This window comes from Cryptotermes secundus, unplaced genomic scaffold (assembly GCF_002891405.2).
Source record: "Cryptotermes secundus unplaced genomic scaffold, Csec_1.0 scaffold682, whole genome shotgun sequence".
In the NCBI taxonomy this organism is placed as follows: Eukaryota; Metazoa; Arthropoda; class Insecta; order Blattodea; family Kalotermitidae; genus Cryptotermes; species Cryptotermes secundus.
In genome coordinates, this window is record NW_019730110.1 from 1,263,237 (window position 1) to 1,287,103 (window position 23,867).

Sequence of the window (23,867 nt, forward strand, 5' to 3'; positions counted from 1 at the left end):
GTTGAAATCACAGGAGGTTGGAGAAAACTGCATATTGAGGAGCTTCATAACTTGTACTCTTCTCCAAGTATAATTAGAATGATCAAGTCAAGGAGGATGAGGTGGGCAGGTCATGTAGCACGAATGGGGGAGACGAGGAATGCGTATAGGATATTGGTGGGAAAGCCAGAAGGAAAGAGATCACAGAGAAGACCAAGGCGTAGGTGGGTGGACAATATTAGAATGGATCTTAGAAAGATAGGATGGGATGGTATGGATTGGATTGATATGGCTCAGGATGGAGATCAGTGGAGGGCTCTTGTGAACACGGTAATGAACCTTCGGGTTCCATAAAATGCTGGGAAATTCTTGAATTGAATTGAATTTGAATCTTCAATACCAAGGGACTCAGTCTCACTTCAGTCTTATAACATACAAAAAACATACATTTTTTAAACTCTTCATTCACATTTTACGTGTACACTGCCGCAACCTGATATTTCCTCAGGCTTAAAGCGGCCGGAGCCTGAATCTGACCACTCACCTCCATCTAATGTCCAGTAATGATGGAGCTATCTCTCCACTTCACCATACATATTCGTGGAGGAGCGTTTAATTAATTAAGCACAGTAACAGAGACCGCGCCATAGCTCAAGCGGTTAGTCGCTGACTTCCCACCGCGGTGGCCCGGGTTCGATCCCGGGTCTGGTCAAGTGGGATTTATGGTGGACAAAGTGGCGCTGGGGCAGGTTTTCTCCGACTACTTCGGTTTCCCCTGCCAATCTTCATTCCACCAATTGCTCCACAATCACCCTCACCTATCATCTGGGGCTGGTACAATAGGCCAGAAGTGGCCGCAGTACAAGGGACTCAGTCCCACCCCAACAGCAATAAAAAAGAAGGCACAGTAGCAACTTTACCTTTACCTTACAGTTCTCTAATTATCACATATTTTCAAGCTCCTCTCCTTTATTCACATTTTCATTGTGCAATTGCCATCTACTCATTGACCTGAGGAAGCGTGTTTGCCCCACGTTTTCTGTTTTGTTTCCTTGTCGCTAAATTTTAGGTATATAATCTGGGGTCAGATTTGAACGCAAATAAGTTCTGTGCTTGGTTTATCTTAACCTCACATCTAAATTGCAGCCAACTGCTGGCAGAGAAACTGTGGAGAACATTCACACCATAGTAGAGAGAAAGAGGGTCTACGAACTGTTACAAACATTTCTGTTAGCAGTTTTATAGATTTTACTCCTTCTGCTAATTTCTGTGAGGAGTGGGGTATGCTGTAGAAAGAACGAATGTCTTCTGTATACATGCAGAGAGCACAGAATTGTTTGTAGACATTTTTCCGTGTAGTCCTGCAAAGTATTCATTGTGGTAGGATGTCCTTATTGGTGTGTTTTGTGTATTGTGTTTTGTTTGAACGTGTTGTCACTTAGTGTAATGTGTGTTACTTGTCTGTTGTGTCCTATTGTGTACTACTGCCACCGGGCTAAAACCCAATTGCAGTATAATGAATAATATAATAATGATAAAAAAGTTTTACGTATGCAGAGCAGCGGAAAATTATCCTTCAGTTTATATATTTTGTCACATTTTCTCCTTGGCTCTTGACCGAAATTCTATGCATATATTAACAGATTTTACAAGTTACATTGACAAGTTTATCGTCGTTTCGTGTGAATATACTCGCTCTATTTATAGCTCATTTCTTCTTTCATTATCAACAAATAAAATAGGTTTAAATATTGTCACGTGGTAGCTGTGACTAGAGGCGGGGTTTGGATTGAGAACAGTATTTATTGAGCCCTGAGGTAGGCCGCATTCCGGCATGCGTCAAGACATGTAAAAGTCAAGACACGATGACCGCAACGTGACGCAAAGGAAGCAGCACAGTTGAAACGAATGAGATTATGAAAACCGCCGCACACCGGTCTGAGTCATGATGCTGACTTCATGACGCAGACCAATGTGCGGCGGTATCGCGTCTTGACGCATGACGGTATGCGGCCTATCTTGCAGGCCGTAACTACAAATAACTACGACAGTTTCACTAAGTTACACACTCTAAAGATCATTGTAAGTACAGCACACATAAATTATTCTCAGTATTCACTAGCCGTTACTTGGTAGCAGCTTCTAACAGTCGATGTTGACCTTCCCCTGGGTTCCCGAATTGTTCCTGGTTTCAGTTACCAGCTTCTCATTTCTCCCAACTACAATTCTCAACCTACTCGACAACAGCTGAACTACTACACCCCATTATATTGCCCCGGCATGGACCTCACAGAAAATGTCTCTTCTATTATTCTGTGTCCTCTCGTTTCCGGAGAAACAACGTGTCCAAAAAGCTGTTCCCTAACAACGGCTGTTGTACTGTCGCCTGTTTACACAGCGGTTACTTGGCAGTGTGTCTACCTGTCACAATATTAAAAATTGTATTAATACTTATATTTGTTGGATTGAGGTTTTCACGGCGGTGACTATGAATAGTTCTATTATCTTAGACGTTTGGTCGTATAGTCTGGTAGAAATTTACTGATATTTCCGAGGAATGTACTGCATCCCGCTTAATGAATTTAGGAATAAGACAAACAAGTAAAGAGTTACGCTTGATATTCGCTTATTTCCGATAGTTTGCTTGTCTTTCTCTTCGCCTCTGAAGATGGAGGCATTACCATTCTCCGAAACATAGATAAACTTCTGCGAGACTACTCGGCGACCACCCCAGTATGCAGTACTCTTGAATAGTTTTTCAAGAACTTAGTATGACTATTGCAATGATAGACTATTACATAGCCTTAGTACCAACATGAATATAGTAGGACCTCTCATTGATTAAGCATTGAGATAACCAACACTTCAATAGTTCAGCACGTTAATAACCTTTTGTATAAAACCGACAATGAGGTGTTTAGTTTTATAATTCGTCCTGTTAAGAAAGAAAAAATAACAAAACTAAAATCTTTATCAGTCAATAATTTATTGGGAGCCAAGAATAACCCGTGTTCATCTCACGCAACAATCTAAAGTTTTTCTTTAGAATGAAGGAGGGGCGTGTTTATAATACAGGTGTTATGGGCACGTTGTAATTTGTGTAGCAGAGCGGTTTTATTCTTAGGAGTCGATACAGATTTCGAATTGATAAACTAGCTTAGTCGATTTATTTATGATGAAAGACTTATTTGGTTTCGAGAGTAGTCGAATCACATTACTACCCCTCGCATCCCCTAACCCTGCCAAGAACCCGAACGAGTTGGCCTAAGCCGTAACGATCCAGAATTTCTGCTGAGTCGGGTTCGTGTTCCTTCGGTTCTGTATAGGAAGAAACTTGGTACTTCAAACAGACAAAAAACAAAAAACAAACTCCGTGGCCTGTAGTCCGCAAGCAAACTATACCGACCGAGCGACCGCCGCTTGTCAGCTAAGTTAGTCGTAACTTGAGCAGATAGAGGGTGTCGCGTGTTCAGCACAACGAATCCCACGGCCGTTAATTTCGGTTTTCTAGATCGGAGACGCTATTTCCTTGAAGTAGCTCCTCGATTATCTTCACGAGGCTGAGCGGATCCCGTTCCAGACACACTACTTCTCAGGAAATCTGGTAGCGCAGACAATCGAACACGGGACCTTTGGATCTGTAGCCAGAAACTCTGACCACTAGACCACAGAGAAGGTCAGCATAGGGGCAACTTTATCTTTTCACAAGACTATACGGTGTCACTATCCAGACGATCAGAATATGAGCAATCACCTCAGTGTAAAAGTCAATTTGTATATGAGGCAAATTACTCGTAATTCGTGCCATGACTCACAGGACTACGCGAGATAAAAGTCAGACTTAAAGCGTTGCAAAGCGCATGCTTGGAAACGTGAAGGAACGAGAAATATTTTGTTGATTTACTGCAGGAGCTCACACCTCCCCCTTTTGTTACGACTAGACAATTCGCTCCGGATGGAAGTTCGTAACGAAAGGTTCTGTCTTCATTAGCAGAGTGCAGCCACTTGACGCTCCAAACATTCCACATAAAAGGGCTCCATTATAAAAATACAAACACCAGTGCATGTCCAGCATTTTAAACCGAACTCTTAGGCCAAACGACAACTTTACTTTTTGTATATCACGACAGGTATATGCGGTCTCCTAAAGCCAATAGTCTTTAAATATTTTCTTAAATAAATTAATTTTTATGAAGAGATTTAAAGAAATTCAAACTGTTTATCTGCAGGGCGTCGCGCATGGTGGAGAGGGACTTCCTATATTACGTATACTTAATTAAGCGCCAGGCCTTGAAGAATTATTGGGTATAGGATGTATAACTTTATGCATTCGTAACATTGCACTTTATAAAGCAGTCATATTCACGATATCTTTGCCTGTTGTTCTGTATGGGCGTGAAACTTTGTCTCTGACAGTAAGGGAGGAACATAGACTGAGGGGGTTGAGGAGAATATTTGGACCGAAGAGAGATGAAGTGACAGGAGGTTGGAGAAAACTGCATAACGAGGAGCTTCATAACTTGTACTCTTCTTCAAGTATAATTAGAATAATCAAGTGAAGGAGGATGAGGTGGGACAGGGTATGTAGCACGAATGAGGAGAAGAGAAATGCATATAGGATTTTGGTGGGGAAACCAGAAGGAAAGAGCCCAATAGGAAAACCAAGAAATATGTGATGACATATTATAAAAATGGATCAGAGGGAAATAGAATAGGGCGGTATGGACTGGATTTATCTGCCTCAGGATAGGAACCACTGAAGTGCTCTTGTGAACATGAGAATGAACCTTCGGGTTCTATAAAATTTTGGGAAATTCTTGAGTAGCTGCACAAATGGTGTATTCTCAAGAAGGGCTCAGCTACATGAATTAATTAGTTAGTCAGATTCAAGATTTGCCTCACTAAGAAAGCGCCCCCAGTGTCCATTCGATCGGAGGCTATTTATTGTGTGACAATTCCGGATTATCCTGCTTCAACTTTATTGGCCGTGGTGAAAGTCTGTCTACCTTATTCAGACGAACATCCTACCAGGACGTGACACCGTCTAGTCCGATAGAAATTTATCGATATTTCAGAGAAACTTACGACCTTCATGTTTAGGAATGAGGATCAACCCACGCAGAAATGCTACTTGTTACTTCCCTGTTTGATTGCTGGCCTCACTCTTCCACCCTGAAGAAGCGTCGGTGAACTTGTCGCGAAGTGCACGCCAACTTACCCCAGAAGACAGCATAACCATGGGAACATCGAGCGGGTCTCCTTTGTTTATACTAACAGCTGCTTCCAGACAAACGCTTTTTATAGTCCTTTATTTCAGATCGTCTCATCTCTGTCGTGCTCCTTGCGTAGTGTGAAGATATGTGTCTTAATGCATGCCAGTACCCTGTAATTAGCAGGCATTTATAACACAAATTTGATTTACTAAACAATAAATTACTCCGCCTCGCTGTTTATGCTTGCTTATTCTTGTTTTTCTGTTTCCTCCAGGAGAGAGAAAGAGAGAGAGAGAGTGTGTGTGACTATTTGAGTGAGACAATAATGCAGCACGAAACCTTACCGACCACATAAGAATACTCGGAGGGAGGTCTTCACACATGGAACAGGATTATTACGCGTGTCACGTTAGGATGAAGAGCAGGCACTTTACAAGTATAGGCCTATATGGAAAGTTGTACTGCACATATAAATAATGAAGATGTAAAATTTATTAAACACAACAGGAAAGATGATTACATTGGGATCATAAAATTTAACTTACCATAGCAAAATAATCAGAAATTGTCTGTTTTCAAGTTTCACAAAAAAAAATCATAAGAGTACACTCTTAGACAGAAGTTTCTAAAATCAAAAATTGAAACATAAAATGAAATGACATGATAAATAAAAAAAATAATGATAATATAAATAGTAAATAAATTTTTACTTATTTAACATATATTTATTTATGTGTTAAACATAACAAGCAAACAGACAATTACAAAGCTAGNATAAATATAAAATAAAACAAGAAAAAGCATGCAAGCTACATACCAAACCAATATCATCCTCCCTGATTTGTATAGATATATACCTTCGACAAGTAACAGATTCTTCTGCAAATACTCTTAGCATGGATGTACCAGAAATGTCTTAAGTCAGAATATTACTTGACTGGATATGCCAGAAATTGTGTCATGCCTGTGAAAGAGTTACAGGCAAAGAAAATAACATTCGGTAATGTACATGTAGTATGAGTGTATTGTATCTTGTATCAGAGTGGATGTTTCATCTGTTCTATCACAAGCAAATGCATTGATTTTTTTAATTTTGATATATAATGTTACAGTGTATTATATTTAAATAAATGTTTTCGAACCTGTGTGTCCTGATCTCATTCGTGTGTTTCTGTTTTATAGATCTGATCATTAGAGGGCAAATACTTATATATCATATATGAAAACATATGTACATATTTATAATTCTGCGCTGAGGGAAGTACCTAATGTATAATACTGTCACGTGTTGGGTACATGTCACGCGACAAATAACTTTACGCCTTATTTGATATAGCGAATCTACTGAACACCCGCTCTTACAATCACACAATTTACAATCTCACAATTACTGCCATCGGCAGTATCGCAAATACTTCTCTTGTTTCCATTCACTCCGAAGAGTTCTAGACTGTTACTGGCTCAATACTCTCTCTCTCTAACTAATCACTCACTGCTACTGAATAGTGTTCGCTGCTCCTTAATTAGCCTCGGAACGGACAACACAGAAAACAGTTACGTGACAGGTACCGCTGTTGCGTGACGCCGTGTTTGACGGTGTTGCTAGCAACGCTGTCGGGAGTTGTTTACGGCTGAGTAGTAACCACGGTATTCCTTGTTACGTCACCGCGGCAATGGTTGCCTGGCACAGCCGCTCCTCTGCCACGTCATCGTGCGGGGGGAAGAGTGTTTACGGAGCGTCGCGTACTGGTGGAAGGAGTGGGGGTATGTGACGTCACTCGAGGAAACGCAGAGTTCACGTGACCCCCACTTCCCGTTGCGCCATCCACGTCACAATACTGTCCTTTAGAAGCTTGAAGTTACGCAGCCCTGATATAAATTATATGTAAATATTTCATAAATTTCTGACATGTGATCTTGATCGTAAATCAAAGCCTACATGTCCTACGAACTGCGAAATATTTAAGACGTTGAAGGAACATATTTTGTTATCACAAGATTCCGTTGTAAACAGGATGTTGTTTGTTGTGAGCTGTGCATTGTCCGTGTTGTTTTCTTGTGTCCTCAGTAGGCGAATGTTCCCCACAGTGAAGGTACGGCTCAGCGGGCTTGAACCTACAGCCTCCTATATCGTGTTCCTGGACATCGTGCCTGTGGACGACAAACGATATAGATACGTGTACCACAGGTAAGTGCTGCCCCACTGTGTCAGATTGCTTGAATTACTTTATTCTGAGAACACGGAAAGAGGAACCGTGACTCGATACACTGTACATCTTGACTCGAGCTGGTACTATTCCACTCCAGCCAGCGCCTGATTTAAGGGGAAGTTACCAGGACTGTGGCCCAGGGTCCTCCACAAAATACAAATGGGATACAAAGAATTTATTAAGACATTTGTTTCTTTATAAGCATGAAAAGTTAATATTTCTAGTTGTTACAAGAAATAAGTAAAATATAAAATGTTTATAATATAAATTTATTGTTACTGATAGGGGTTTCTTACGTAGTAACGTGGAAGAACACAGAAAAAGACAGAATATAAAGAAATACAATGAATGATGAAAAAATGTTGAAACAGATTCTCTAAAAGAAGTAGCCAAACTCTGGCTCATGAGCCATCTGCGATTTTTTTGATCTGTTAGTCAGCGCCTGCGGTAAAAAAAAAAGCCTGTTTGTTACAAACTGACTGCTCAAAATAAAATCTGCTGCTTGAGAAGCCTGTACCTAAACACCTGCTTCATCCAATCCACGTCTGTTTGCGACTCTCTGACGTCTAAAATTTATCGCATGCCTCTCCGATGTTCAGTAAGTTTGGCCATCCCTCTTCTGAATTATAAACTGAAAAGTCACCAGAAGAGAAACGTTGCCAAAGAAGAGATGAGGACGTGCAGTCAGACTTTCTTGCATCATGACGTGAAGAAACTCAAGAAACAAAGGGAAGGTAAAGTTATCCCTGTACTTAATTAATTAATTAATTAATTGAGCACTGCGCCATGAAGATGTATGGAAGAGTGGAAGTATAGCTCCATCATTCTCAGATTCAAACCCCTACCGCTTTACCTCCAGAGAAAGAGCACCCCGTACCCGTTGGATAGGATTCTGGGTTGGCCCCACAGCCAGTCTGGATGCTGTGGAGAGGAGAAAATTCTTAACCCCACCGGGAACCGAACTCCGACCCCTCGGTCGTCCAGCCAGTAGCCAGTCGCTATTCCGACTCCTTGATCTGTATCGTATCAAAGGAAAATAAGCGATTAGTTCTTCCTATAACTTCTTGTTATATATAATTTTGAAGAAATTCTGTCTTCACAGGGTTAAAGCAGCAGAACTGCCATTTCTTAGAGCAGTTAAAGTAGCTACCGGGAAAGATAAACTTAGAAACAAAATCTAAAAAAATGTGGAGTGAAACATAATGCATACGTGGAAAAGAAATCTTTTAATCAAGGAAGAATGGAAGCATGATCCTCGGACGAGAGAAGTGTTAAATGCAGTTACCTGTTTTTGTTTCCTTCCGAGCTATGTAAGTGTTAGTGTCATGCTGCCTGACCAGCCATATGCCAACTGTTACTCTCGAGTCCGTACACCTCTTTATTGAGTTATCAACATAAGTTCTGGGCTATAAACTTCCTAGCAGCTTAATACCTTATGTGTATGTTCTGATGTTAACTATAGAGATGGGAAATGATTAAGGTAGCGACTCTGTTATTAGAGCCGGTGACGTCAGCAGGTTGCTCTGTGGTCAGATTGCATCACAGGCACACACTTCCACTTAACACGAAATGGAACAGGTTTAGCTCAGAATGAAGAAATATGCCTGAATTTGTATTCAAGATAAAGTCACTAAATATTAATTTCATTGACGATATAATTTGTTCCTGTTCTGTAGTTCACCGAGCAACGTAGCTGAAACAGTAATTTTTTTTTAAATTCTCAGAGTGGGGGGGGGGTGGAATCTAGCTGGGTCCACTCTGCATGGCGGCCACTGATTGGCCTATTGTACCTACCCCCGGGTGATTATGATGATGGAGAATTTGGTGGAATGAAGATTGGTAGGGGAAATCGAAGTAATCGGAGAAAATCTGCCCCAGCAACATTTTGTCCACAACAAATCCCAATTGGCCACACCCGGGCTCGAATCCGGGCCACCTCGATGGGAATCCAGCGACTAACCGCTTGAGCTATGGCGCGGCAAAAACAATAAGTTTGAGGCTTGTATTCGAGAGGTGGCCGGTTCGTTTCCCGATCAGGACACTGACTACCCTGTCTTAAGTTTGTCGTAGTTTTCATCAGCCCCTCCGGGTACATTCCGGAATAGTACCTCAAATAGGCCACATCCGTTCCGAGCCAGTATTCGCTAATCAACAAATTATTCGACGTCATTTATCCTGAATTGTTATATTCAGGCACAAGAGACTTTCGTTGAAACCGGATGGATAACGTCTTCGACCGTTTGAACATTCGGATGTGTGTTCTAAACCCGACAGGTGCATCGTTGTCAGTCTGCAGTTGTTTCGTCTTTGAGTTGTCCTGTACAGGTAAAATCCGTCTGTAATATGAACCAGGGTACGTCATAACCTGTTTAGGCAACATTACGGAAGAAAATTTCTGTGTATTTATGTTTGAATTCCCCTTCGCTGTAAGAACACCAGAATTGTATTAAAAACAGACTGTAATAACATTCTAATGATGACGTAACGATTTACGTCATCAACTTGCGATGACGTACCTTTGTTCCCATAGCAGATGGAGAGCAGTGGACCTGAGACGGCGTGATCTCCCGGACAAGGAGTCCTACCGACTGTCTGTAAGAATCGTTGTTCTAGATTAAGTCCGTCAAAGTAGAATAAAACGAATAAATGAAAATGTGGATTTTTTGTTGCAGTTCTCAGTGGATGGTGGCGGGTTCTGGGGATTCTCCCCTTCATCACAATCTGTACGTCCACCCGGACTCAGCAGCCACTGGTCAGCTCTGGATGGCTCAGGGGGTTGTCGCGTTCGATAAGCTGAAATTAACAAACAACAGAAAGCCTCTAGTCAGAGGTCAGGTGAGTGGGCCCCAGAGTCTCTCTGGACACGGTGGCGACAGGAAAAGATTTTACCAAATGCCTGTAGTCAGTTCCGTATGCAGCTTTAGGTTAAGTGCCTGGGCTATTCTGTCTTATGCAGAATTCTTAAGAACCAGCTTATTTATTTAAGTAAAATGTAAGTAAAAGTAAAGGTATCCCTGTAACAGGCCGTGAAGGCCCATAGGGCTGGGAGACGTTGAGGGTCCCACATTATCTAGACAATCGGCTCAAAGATGGCGGTAAGGTTGTCAGCCTTACGCGCTGGCCGCGCTTCACTCCCCAGGAAAATTATTTAATTAATTCGTTGTACTCATTTCTGTTAGAGGCTGAGTCAACCCCAGGGCCATAGCGCGGCCGGAAGGATTTGGTCAATTGAAAAAAAAAAATTCAGTGACCTCATCGGGACTTGAACCCGCGACCTTTCGGCTTGTAGCATAGCCCCTCAACCAACTACGCTACTTTCCATGACCAATCTTCCGATTGACTTTCATCGGTGGTGAATATAACCGGTGAAGTGTTTCACTAACATCTGTAGACCTGTTTCAATTTTGATTAAAATCCGACAAAAATAACGGAAAATTTCGTCATTACCTACAAGCATTTTTGTGTGAATATCGGACATAACTCGCTAAAATATTTCTCATTGGGGAAAACATTTCGAACTAATGATTATAGATACAAATGGAACACAGATTTTGTTCTTCATATATTGTTGCAAAAGTCACAGAGCTTTCAAGATAATTGTAAATCCCCCCTCCCAAGATCTAACAACTCGAGAAGGATTTGATTGATTTTAATCAAGTTCTATGTTCAAAGTTCTTGCAGAGTTTTGTCGAATCTTGTCAAATTTCATAAAAATTGGCTCGTTACTGTTGACACTTTACATAGAATTCTAATTACAGTAGCAATGTACTATAATTTTTGGCAATATTTTTCATTTCCTCCATGTAAGAAATTGCGTTTCACCTTCACATAAACCACACGGCTACTTTAGTTATCCCTTCCAATTCATCACATTTCACTTGTTTATTTGACCTGTAATAAATTTGCAGGAGCATGAAATATTTTATATCCCTGCAAATTTATTATAGGTCAAATAAACAAGTGAAATGTGATGAATTGGAAGTGATAAGTAAAGTGCCCATAATTAGAGGACTTAGGGCACATAGACCAGGGCATATCTCAAAAACTGAACTTATGGATGGAAGAACAGGTGTTTTATCAACAATTTTAGAAGCATCTGAAGATGACCAGTGTTTGTCGAAACACAACTGACATAGAAGAGATTTTAATGTTCAAACTTGTAAAGGTTTTAAAAAGCAAGTTGTATGTGAGGCTGCTAACAGGAATAAATAAGCATGTAACATGTTTGAGAGAGATACACAAATTAAATAGAAAGTAAATTGAAAGCAATATAAGCCTATAGCACTAAACATGAAAATCATAAGAAATGTACATGCAGAGAAACAAAGTTTCATAACATCACAAAAACATTACAAATCAAAATCGAAGTAAAGAAAATATGAATGTGACAATTTTGAGCATCACTAAAATCAACAACTAATCTCAGTAAAATCATCACAGATGAAGTTCTGAAGTGAGAAATACCATCTACAAGCATCCTCCCATTCGATGTTGCATAACCTATTCAGATGAAGAATCGTCTTTAAATAGAATATGAACTGTAATTTTGAATATAATTTCTAACTGGAAAATCAAACTGTTCCAGATTTCTCTGCATTCGATGCATAAATATCTGCCCCGGGTGCATATTCTGCCGACCACAGACCTGGAGACACCGGCAGAGTGCCAAGCGTGTGTGGAACGTGCCCTCACGTACACATTTCCAGAAACAACGTTCATCACAGTAACAGCTTATCAGAATCAGCAAGTACGACTCCGAAGACATTACACCAAGTTTAATTTAAATATGTTCTACAGAGGGAATTTGTGATGTTTCTTATTTTGGTTCAAGACATGTTTGATGGTTGGTCATTGTCAGATTATGACATAGTTCATAATGTAATCGTTAGGAACTTGGTAGGTTTCGTTTTCAACATACAATGGGAACATAAGTTACCATGCCAGAGATCCTGTTGAACACACATAGACTTTCCTTTCATGAACTTTTGTACTCAAGATATGAAATATTTTCACAGATGTGTTGGACACATTTTATAAGACAAATAACAGAATGTTGTTCTAATAAAATTAGTAAGGTCAATTCTAATGTGTTCTGAGAATAATAATAAGCGCAAATATGTCACAATATATTACATTTTGCATTGTTAAGTAACTGGACTTTGTCCATCATCGACTATGCTCCAGAAGCACAAAATATTTTTGAAGCTGGCTGTATCTCCACCTTCAGGTGATTTGGGGAGGGGAGAGGCACATACTCAGTTGAGTCCATTTGAAAAAGCGATTATCTCAAGCACTGCACAATTTAATCATCTATATATGCGACTGGAATAAAATTCTGTCAACAAGAAACAGTAAAGAGTATGGAGATACATATGAGGACCTGAAACTGAGATCAGACAGTGTCTTGATACAGTTACATTTTATTTATTCCAGATAACTCGCCTGAAAATTGCCAGTAATCCATTTGCTAAAGGCTTCAGAGAAGCATCAAGAACCAGGTATGTAGGTACATTCATATTTCTTACCCCACCAACAAGGAATTCCAGAATGTATCTTGTATGACTGATTCATAAAATTATGTCATATTCAAACTGTGATCATCAGCTGTGTTTTGTGATGATGGCTGTAACTGGAATATGAGTCCTAATGATCTCTACTTCATTCCTTGAACCAGGATAGTAATGTCAATACAAAACTAGGCTAGAGGCTGGAAGGTCAAGGAATTAGGTTTGTGTCCCAGACAAGTGCAGGGGTGTGCGTGTGCGCGTGCGTGTCTGGAAGGAAGTGTTGGTATCTTCAGTGTGCTAAATTCATGTATACATAGCTGACATCCATATGGTCGCTTTCATTTCTGCAGAATGAATACTCATTGGAAAAGGTTCCTGTATAATTTATATAATTGTCAGTTTAGGAGAGTGAATGTTGTCTGAAGTCATTTCACGCATTTCAATCAATATGCGGTAAAATCAAAGAAAAGCTTATGGTCTGCAAGTATTAGTGATCTGCTAATCTCAATATCTGAAACATAATCATCATCTGATGAGAGAGATTAAAACTGTGACAATACAGCACTTAAGTACAATATTGTCTGAATCTACCATCTTATAAACAATCCTGATCATCATCATCATCAGTAATCTGTCAAGACGACAGGTCCACAGTCTCTTTCAAAACAATTCCTCCACTTAATGCGATCTAGAGCTTTCTCCTTCAAATGACAGTATCCTCTTCTGTCCCCAAGGTCATCCAGCATCTTCTTACGTCTTCTTCCTCGTCTTCTTGTCACTTCTATCCGCCCATCTATCTTTCCTTCGATAGCTTCTTTTAGAAGGCAGTTTCTGCGTAAAACATGACCAATCCAATTAGCCTTCCGTTTTCTTATTTCATGTAGGATATTCCTCTGCTCACTGACTCTAATTAACACTTCTTCATTTCTCACATAATCGGTCCAACTGATCTTCTCCATTCTTCTCCAACACCACATTTCGAAACTTTCCAGATGTTTCTGATCTACTGCCCTAAGTGTCCATGTTTCAGCCCCATACAGAGCTATGATATGATGAATAAAATCTTTTATTGTTTATAAAAGGACCCATTTACTGAGATCAAAAACTTAATGTAAAAAGTAAAATAAAGCAGACTACATTGGCATATATTTTAGGTTGTTGTTAAATATAACATAACTTTCCATTTTGGGTTTAATTACATTTTTAAGATAAAAAAACATTAAGTTCATGTGCTCAGAATATTTGAAATTCTTATTTCCCCTTGTTTTTCAAGATTTTATTATGTCTTTACTTCGTGCTTGTTAAGCAGACTATGAATATAAATTTACAAAATATTTTTGAATTATACATAAAATTCACTTCTCGTTTTCAGGGATTCACTGGACAACACTCAGCATCAAAGATCAGAATTTCCAGCACCACCACTAGTTCGATCTTCCACATTCTATCCAGCTGATCTGCTTGCAATGCCTCCAGATTTCACCATGCCACCTTCTTTTTCACCATCATCAACATCATTGTTTCTATCAGGGAGGTCCTCATTGGATCCTTATTGCATCCCTGGTATATGTTCTACATTGCTTCATCCAAACCAGAATCCATATGGATACCATTCAGCTCCACCAAGACCTCCACCCCTTACATTGCCTGTAAAATTTGTAGTGCCTCCAAGAACTGACAATGTTCTGAGTGACCCTACAAGGCGATTATGTTTTGAGGACAGTTCATCTGATGAGAATATGAACATATTGACAAATAATGAACATTGCAAAAAGATCTGTATTGATAATTATTCTAGAATCATTTTGGAAGAAAATAACTCAAGACGATACATTTCTGAGTACTTTAAAGATGTATACCTTAATAATTCACACAGAAACCTTTCTACTGATAGTCATCAATCAACAGACAGTGATGAACCACGTACAAACATTATTGCAGATAAACAACCAAGGAAAAATTCAGTAGAGAATTTTAAAAAACTATGCAATGTTGATGATAAATCCAAAATACTGCCAAATGGTGTGCACTATAGGAGATCAGTTTCTAAAGACATTCTCACTCAACAAAGAATAACAGAGGAAATATCCTCAAAATCACAAAGTAATATTCAAAGGTTTCTAGTGGATCCAGTAGTATCAGTTGTATGTGATAAACAAAGTTGTGAAAGAAAAGAATCAAAATTATTTACAGCACATAGGTTAGAATCAAATTCACAAAAGATAACAGCTGCATCTCCACTGGATCTGACAAAACTTAAGTAAATTCATATTCGTAATTTATAAAATGCCCCAGGGCTGTTATTCTGTCTTTGTTATCTAGGATCTATGTTTCTACTGAACAGAAATTACCCCTGTTTCGATTTTATTTAAAGCCCTATTGTTTTAAACAATCTGATTTATATAGCATTGTTCTATATAGGACTAAATTAAATATTTAACTATTCAATAAATTATTGACCAACAGATGCCCTCAAGGTGGACTGAAGACAGAGGTTTTGGGGTATAGATATTCAACATCTTCCCTATCTATAATATCTGGGATGTTATTTAAATGTAAACAGAAGGAAATTTTTGTAATAACAAATATAAAATATAAGTCATCTCCAAACAAGATCTATGCAAGTACATTCTAGATATGATTCTCTCCCACAGACAAAATAGAAATGGCCCAAGGGTCGCTTAACCGGCTAGTAAAATGCATTAGAAGTTTCTTTGTTAGGCTACTTAATGAATTTACAAAAGTTGTTAAAATGAGATCTTCCATGTTCATTGCACAACTGGCAATTCTGTGATACTGTTCTACAAATTGACTGGCTGGTTTAAATTTGAACATTCCCCTTAATATGAGATAATGCTTTAAGCTGGCTGACTTTTGGCCCATTCCATATCCATTGCTCTAGTTCTAGGTCTCCTATCCAACAAAATTTACCAAGGTCATGCAGTGAGTATCATTTCAGTGAGAAGATGTTATACAGCTTATAAATACATATTTTAATTAATTTTAATGCACATGGATCAATTATTCTCTTAACTTCATTTTCCCTTTTTAATTTCCAACCTTTCCTTTAATTTTAAACTCAATCCAAAAAATTTGGCTTATCTTTCAAGAGGCATTTTTTATGGCTGATCTACAAACATAGGTATGTGTATCATGATATCCAAGTTCTAAATTATTTTGCAAACCTTTTCAAAGTTACTTCTACTTCTTATGAAACGTGCATCTGTGTACCACAGGAATCTAATATTTTACCTATATAAGTCATCTATACATCCACTCCCCCATACGCCTTCATGGCTTTGTGCTTAATTAGTTAAGCTTTACCTTTACCTTATAAGCCATCACTAAAGAAAGGTTAGAATTTTTTTTGTATGTTTATGGGGTTGACAAACTACACATTCTTTCCAGAATAATATGTAGTTCTAGTCAACCATCAAAATTCTTTACTTACCATCACACCCAGTAAAATTGCAAACAATTTACCACCCACAATACAGTAAAGAAGAAAAGAAAGAAGACAATCTTTACTTCTTATTAAAAAATGAAAAATATGCTGAGTAACTTATTAACATGTCTTGACACTAGACAGTATTTGGCTGGTTATCTGTCTTGACAAAATTGTACTTGTACATGTTGTACCTTTAATATTTATGTCTTTGTAATGTGTAAATTATTAAATGTAATAAATTATTATATTATATGCATTTATATACTTTGATAATGTACCTTGCCATTGTTGATGTCAAAACGAACTGCTCTATGAACATGATACATCAAAATTCTTTTTGGTACCTTGAGTATGATATTACAACTATACCACCAATAATAAAGGAAATTCTATTACAAGACTTATTTAGAGGCAATTTGACTACATATCATGAGACTAACAATATGGCATAAAGCCTCAAAATATAAGAAGCATTATGCTTCAAGTAAGCCCTCTATAACGTGAGTCGATTCTATATACTTCTGTTGATGATACCTTACACCTGGGATACTGAGTTTCTAGATTTTATCCACAATCTGGTGTTCTTGACGGAATACAGCAATTTGTAAATTGATCTCTTTCCATCCCCAGGTATTTATTCCAGAGAGCAATTATATAATAAATATGACTTATGTACACCACAGACAGCCAATGAAGCATACACAGAATTTGAGAGTTTGAAAAATATTAACAAACGTTAAACATAATTAAATTTGTTTATGTTTCAGAAATATCACTTTTTAAAAGTTTCAGAACAAAGTTCTGGAAAATATATGATTACTGAATTGAAAAAGAGAAATGAAGGTTGCTGCAGAATGAGTAACTTTGTACTTGATACAGACCTCTCATTTTAGTTAGTACAGCTCAATTAAGAGGTTATAGTAGGCAAGGAAATGGATTACTTGGAGAAGACTAGAGAGGGATGTAGAATTAAGGTAAAGGGAACAGTTTGAGAGAATGTGGAAGAAAATAAATTTGATATTTGAGACCTAGCATAAAACAGATATACTGGATTTAAATGGCTCAAGGTAGGGTAAATTGCTGAGTTAGAAATTTTATTGCTCTCACTTCAGTCTCTGTCCAACTTCATCCATGTATTAAAATTCACACTTTGAAGCCTCTTTGTCTCTTCTTATTATTTATTTAACACAGCATGTTTCAACCTAACTAGTCATCATCATGTGTATAATATCGCAAATGAAAACTGCTGCTCTGTTGTTATGCTGCTGTATTTTGCATTTTACAAGTAATGTGAAATGCTTATAAAATATTTTATTTTTAAGTTATTTTTTAGATTATCTTTTGTTGTGCACACATGTTTGAGTCTGGTGTATGCATCTGGTGTGCTGGTTTCTTTCCTTTGTGCTGGATGTAGCAAAACAATGAATTCTAATCATTCTGCACTACACAAAACTATGATATGGAATTGAGTCAACATAGTTGGTACTAGTAAACTGAATACAAGTAAAAAATTCTCTTTTGCTTAAGAGACTGTACTAATAATTTGTAACAAAAAAAAAACTAACAGCGGCAAAGATACTCGTAAGTTGTGTTAAAATTCAAAATTAATTCCTTTTTCATATACAGGGTTACTATAAATGATTCATTCGTTTTTACAACGCTATATTTTCCAAAGTACTATACATACAAATATGATTGATATATAAAAAGAACCGTAAACTCACCAAGTTTGTATTATATGCACCAGTTGGCAGCACGAGTTCAGTGCCTTTATAAAATAGCGACAAAGCAAGAAAAGAGTTTTTGTTCGTCTGTTATAGCAGTGCAACGCGCATTCAAAAGAGAGCACGGAAAAGAACCGCCATGTAAACAAAGCATTTTTCGGTGGTTTGTGCAATGTTCGTCGCTACCTAAACAATGAACTTCGGCATCGCTGGATTGGGTGTGTTGGTGAGGATGACGTAGCTCTGTTCACTTGGCCCCTCAGATCACCTGATCTAACGCCTTGTGACTTCTTCTTTGGGGGTACATTAAGGACCGTGTTTACGTACCCCTACTGCCAAGAACACTAGTAGAGCTGAGGGAATGCATCGATGATGCAGTGATGACCATTGACAGGATTATGCTACAAAATGTGTGGAACGAGCTCGACTACCGCCTGGACGTGTGGCGTGTGACCCAAGGGGCACACATAGAATATTTGTAGAGTGTGAAGAAAACTTTGTGAGTTTACGGTTCTTTTTATATATCAATCATATTTGTACGTGTATTGCTTTGGAAAATATAGCGTTTTAAAAACGAATGAATCATTTATAGTATCCCTGTATTACAATGCAACTCATAGCTCAACAAGCAAGCCAATTAATCTACTGGCAAGCGTTTCCTTAAGTCTAGTGACTGGAATATAGAAAAAGAAACCTGATTATGCCTGCTTCAGGCCAAATAAAACCTTTCAGCAACTTCTTTACCAGCCCTGTGATAGACTATCATTATGAGTAATGGGTACATAGCTTTCAGTTAGCCAAATCAATAAAATGGAACAAGACGTTCCAAATCTTTTGGCTGTTGAGAAGTATTGCATTTTCATACAGCAAAAAATAATTCTTCGACAATGTGTGTTTGCATTTTGCAAATTACATAGTTTGCGCATAGGTTTGCGGGCGAGTGGGAGAAACTATGTTCAAATTCTTTACGGTAGATGGCTCTTGCTTCCACATTCTGTAGCGTGCGTGAGAACGTGATTATCGATATCTCTTCCGTTGACGTTTTGTGTTCACATATCTACTCAAGAGATGTCACTAGGAGAGAAATATCTTGCACTTGCGGTCATGAAATGCGGAAAAGTAACGCTGAGAACGCCATAAAAAATTGTACGATATCGCTGTCCCAAGAGGCAATAGTAGTTACAACTTGCACACCGAGCAAATCAGTGTAACCATATTTGTATTCTGGTGGGAGAAGGGGGTGCCCGGGGCTTGGCAACCCTGGCTGAGAATTTCGTGGTTCCTACAGCCAAACTTTGGGAGAGTACCTCCGTGACACCATGATCGCTTCTTTCCAAATCCTTTCCAATTCATCACTCATCCTCTGTCAGTCGACGTTACATAATCTGGATACGAATAGCACAGTGAAAAAATCCACGGAAAATGTGGAATTATTCTGTTGACGACTTGTATCCTGTTTGTGCTCGCATATAAAACGAAGGTGTTGCCGTCACACAGACAAATGTTTATTATTATTAACATCAGTTCACAACACATTTCGGCCCAGACAGGCCGACACCAGGCCAGCTTCGTAACCAGGTATTATATGAATCTTCTCTGCATATTTGTAGCATTCTTTTATTTTAATTTAAACTCTCAAATTTATTTAGTATTAATCGGAGCCGACCAATTGCAACTAGCAAAGAAAATGTTTCATTCTGGCACTGTACTGTATTCGTATTCCGTCATCATTGTGTATTTCCTCAAGAAGCACATGATGATGCCCCGTCTAGAGAGAAATGTGTGGTAGAAACATTTGTTTGTGTGCCGGTAACTCCTTCAGTTTTGCAGAATTACTGATCTCTCATTATCCCGTGAAGACATGTGTAGCCACGGGTTTAATAATCAGGAGAATATCTATTTATGGCTCTACAGCCATTATGGACCTTGGCCGCTTTTTCAGTTTCTTAATCAGCCCGTCGCAAGGCGCTACCTGCACACAGAACAGCACAAACACAGAATAAACGTACAGACATCCATGCCTCGAGTGTGATTCGAACCCACGATCCCAGTGTTCTAGTGGGCGAAGAGAGTTCATGCTTTAGCGCGGCCACTGTGATCGGCCATGGGAATACCGATAAACGTTTAATTCTTTAAAAATTTCGCTACGAGTGGTGTATGAAAATCTACTTACTGACTCCTCGTCGCGGATTATAACAACAAGCACTACTTAATTGAGGTGAAAATGGATGAAGAATGTTTATGTACATTTTTATACATGACCGCTGAAGCATTGCGAGTGGAACTGCCATGATGGTTATTGTGGGAGGGGCAACGGATTACGCTGCGAACAGGAAATACATTCCGACTTGTACCATATCGTCCCCCGAACTTGACAAACCGCAAACCGTTTGCATAGCACCCACGTCCTTTCAAATACTATCAGGTACCTAACTACAATTCAGCGAACTGTTTTTGTGATTTAGAAGCCTGTAACATAAAGATGTCTCCCAGTACAATTGTCTCTTTATCTTCTGAGCGAAAGGTAAACCCAACCACATCACACCTTTATAACAATAACATTGAATCACGGTTTCACATTCTCCAGGCGTCAAAGTAAACACGTTGCAAAAAAAAAAAAAAAAATAGAGAGTTTGGTCGCTCATTTTGCTTTCTTTGTTGTTCTTCTTCTCCCGCTTTTGATGGGTTAGTCCTTTGGTCTCTTCCCAGTTGGTTAATGTACGTCGTATGTACAATTAATGTAGAATTGTGTTAATTAAAGTTGTTTACATTCCCTACAGTACGGACAATACTTTGTAAGATGAGGCACCGACTAAACAGTTAACATTAATTTACTGCATCTACATCACGAGCCTCATATACAATCTTATATACAAAAAGAAAAANTAGCGTAGCTACTGGCAGGGCCTCCCTTGCTGGACAGGTCAAAGGGTAGGCATCAGACGAAGAGAGACACCGAAAACTGATGCCGGAAGCAGCGTCATCAGCGGCGACTTGAAGCACAGAGAAAATGATGCTCGAGATGGTTCAAGTTCGTATAGCAACAGGCGTTACCAGAGTGGTTTGAACGGCTGTTGTACTGCGATGTGGAAAGCAAATGGAAAAACTACCACATTATCACTATTCCTGGATAGTCTCTTCCCAAAAACAGAATATCGCATTAAGTGGAGAAACTGTTTTGGAAGAGGCTGTGGACCTGTCATCTGACAGATTACTGATGAATGAATGAATGAATGTCTTAATTCAAACTCGCGTAGTATGGTTCGTCCACTATGGGAGTCGTTTCTGTGTGTACTGTGTCTGTGAAGTGTCCTTCCTTTTTGGCTGCGAGCGTTGTAATGCTGGATGTGTGTGTAGTACTTGTACCGCAGTTCTGTGGTGTATATACGAAGTTAGCCGTGTATTTGCCTGATGATGGCTACTGATAGCCGAAACATGTAGCAGAGCCTAAACTAGGCACTGAACTTGATATAGTTGTGTTGTGACGGTTAATAAAGAGGTTATAATTAAAGTATGTGCTTTACATTAGAGAAAAACAGCCGCACTACATAAAAGGCATGAAGAAGGAAATATAAAAAAAGGAATGAAAATAATAAAAGAAATTACATTCGATTAGTGCGCAGTGCATTAGAATTCCTCATGTAAGTGTTGCCTGAAGATGACCTTATATGACCGAAATATGTAGCATTATAATAATGCATATATATTTTAATAGTTTAAATATCTTATGCTCATAACGACCACTGTGGATTAAAGTGTGAATCAATATTATTGATTGTTGCATTATAGATGGAACATTTAATATACTACAAGTGCACCTGCTTTAACAAACTAAACTCCTTTTATCCGGGTTCATAAAGTATTCACAGTGGAAGATTAAAATACAGAAGTGTGTCGTGGCCTCTGATGCTGTGATACGCATAGCAACAGTTACGAAACCCAATCAATGGATTTAAAATTTATTATGACCGCCTCTTTGGTCTAGTGGTCAGAGTTCCTGGCTACAAATCCAGTGGTCCGGGTTCGACTCCACGGGCTCCCAGATTTTCTGAGAAGTAGTGGATCTGGAAGGGGATCCACTCAGCCTCGTGAGGATAATTGAGGAACGATTTCAAGGAAGTAGCGGTTCCGGTCTAGAAAACCGAAATTAACGGCCGTGGGAACCCGTTGCGCTGACCACGTGACACCCTCTATCCCTCGCCGAAAAGCGGCGGTCGCTCGATCGGTATAGTTCGCTTGCTGACTACAGGCCACGGAGATTATTCTCTTTTTGTTTAAGGGAGACAAAACCATGGATAGAATGAAGGCGCATGGAGTCAGCATATTCTTCTGTTTCTGAGAAATAAAGCGCACTAACAATGAAATGAGAAAAGAGCATTCATTAACCTCTGATTAATTCCTAACCTAGTATTTAAAAGAAAAACATGAAAAAATCGATTTTAACTCATTTGTGCTCTGCTGTGTGTTCGAAGAGATAATAATTATTAACTCTATGCTTACAAACAGAACATGACAAAGTTGAAAGGAATAAAATCACCACGCTGTCTGTGTGTACTAAATTTTGAATGCCTAAACCAGTTTTTATAAAACTTAGTTTCGTACATCATAGCACCTGAGCCCATTTCAACGGCTTGTTTCGTAAATCTCTCCCATTAGTCTGTGTGTCTGTATGTGTATCCCTTCCTGTGGTTGCTAGGCAACAGCTCGGTTAATTGTATCCTTCCATTTGGTGCTAGACAACTGCTCGATAAACACTTTCCCGCGGCAACGAACACACGCAATAATATAAGAATTGTTGGAAGCATATTTTTCTTTGCGGGCAGTGTCTTATTAAAGGAGGCTTTGCGGTCCTGTCCCTTTGTTGTTACTAGATAAGAACTTGGTAACGACGCTCCCCCGACAACGATGAACTGTTGGAGGCGCCTTTTTTTATGAGGTCAGTGTTGTATCAAGTGGAAAGTAGGCGGTTAAGTCTTCCTCTCTATGGTTTCCTTCACGATACTGCCACTAGCTTAGCATGTAGCGTCGAATGTTAGAATGGTTAAATAACAATGAACAGAAAATACTCGTCATGAGAACTAATTTGAGGCACTACTCTGCCATCTACCAGTAGAAATTGAAGAAAACTAAGAGTACTCAGAATAATCAGTAATCTGGGTTGAGATTCGAACCAAGGAACTCCTGAATTCAAGGTGGAAGCGTTACAGATTGAGCCAACTTACTCGCTTAATAGAACAGAATAGAATAGAAATATACGTAGGAGTAACTTGCGCGAAAATATTAGGATAACACGCTTTCACTTCTGCAAACAGAATTTTGACATTGCACTGTCTTGTGTATCGGATACATCACGTGCCGACTTCTCACAGACAGATGAACATCGGTCAGTAATTTTGCGGCTCTGCCATGCGTGCAAAGGCAGAGACATCCTGAACTTTCCCGCTAACGCAAAAGGCAAACAAGGCGACCTGTGTGACAACCGTCATCATTTCTTAACGAAAATAAAGAATGGTAAATAAAATGTCCAGTGATTGGGGTGAGCGCTTTCTAAAGGACCTAACAGAGTTGTTGTCTCACACCTCTTAACCTGAGGAAAGAAACAGTTTCAGTTTCCGAAACTTTGTGTCCTTTATTGTTTTTTAGAATACCGGTCAATAGACAAAGCCAAAAACCCATTAATCCCAAGAACAAAACTACATGCACTGTTCATTTTTTTCAATATTTTACGGAACCCGAAATTTCACTACCGTATCCACGAGGGCCCTCTTCTGGTCCCTATCCTAAAT

The 23,867-nt window shown here is 39.0% G+C and overlaps 1 protein-coding gene across 1 annotated transcript in view; it reads left to right on the forward strand.

The window, feature by feature from the left end:
- Window positions 1–15,551, forward strand: part of LOC117282449 (T-box transcription factor TBX15-like) — a 35,267-nt gene extending 19,716 nt beyond the window's left edge. The window contains exons 3-7 of the mRNA XM_033752157.1: window positions 7,261–7,380; window positions 10,075–10,237; window positions 11,988–12,149; window positions 12,836–12,900; window positions 14,282–15,551. Of these exons, the coding sequence (XP_033608048.1) occupies window positions 7,261–7,380; window positions 10,075–10,237; window positions 11,988–12,149; window positions 12,836–12,900; window positions 14,282–15,173 (1,402 nt within the window). The 3' untranslated portion in view covers window positions 15,174–15,551. The remainder of the gene's footprint in view (window positions 1–7,260; window positions 7,381–10,074; window positions 10,238–11,987; window positions 12,150–12,835; window positions 12,901–14,281) is intronic.
- The last annotated feature ends 8,316 nt before the right edge of the window (window positions 15,552–23,867 follow it).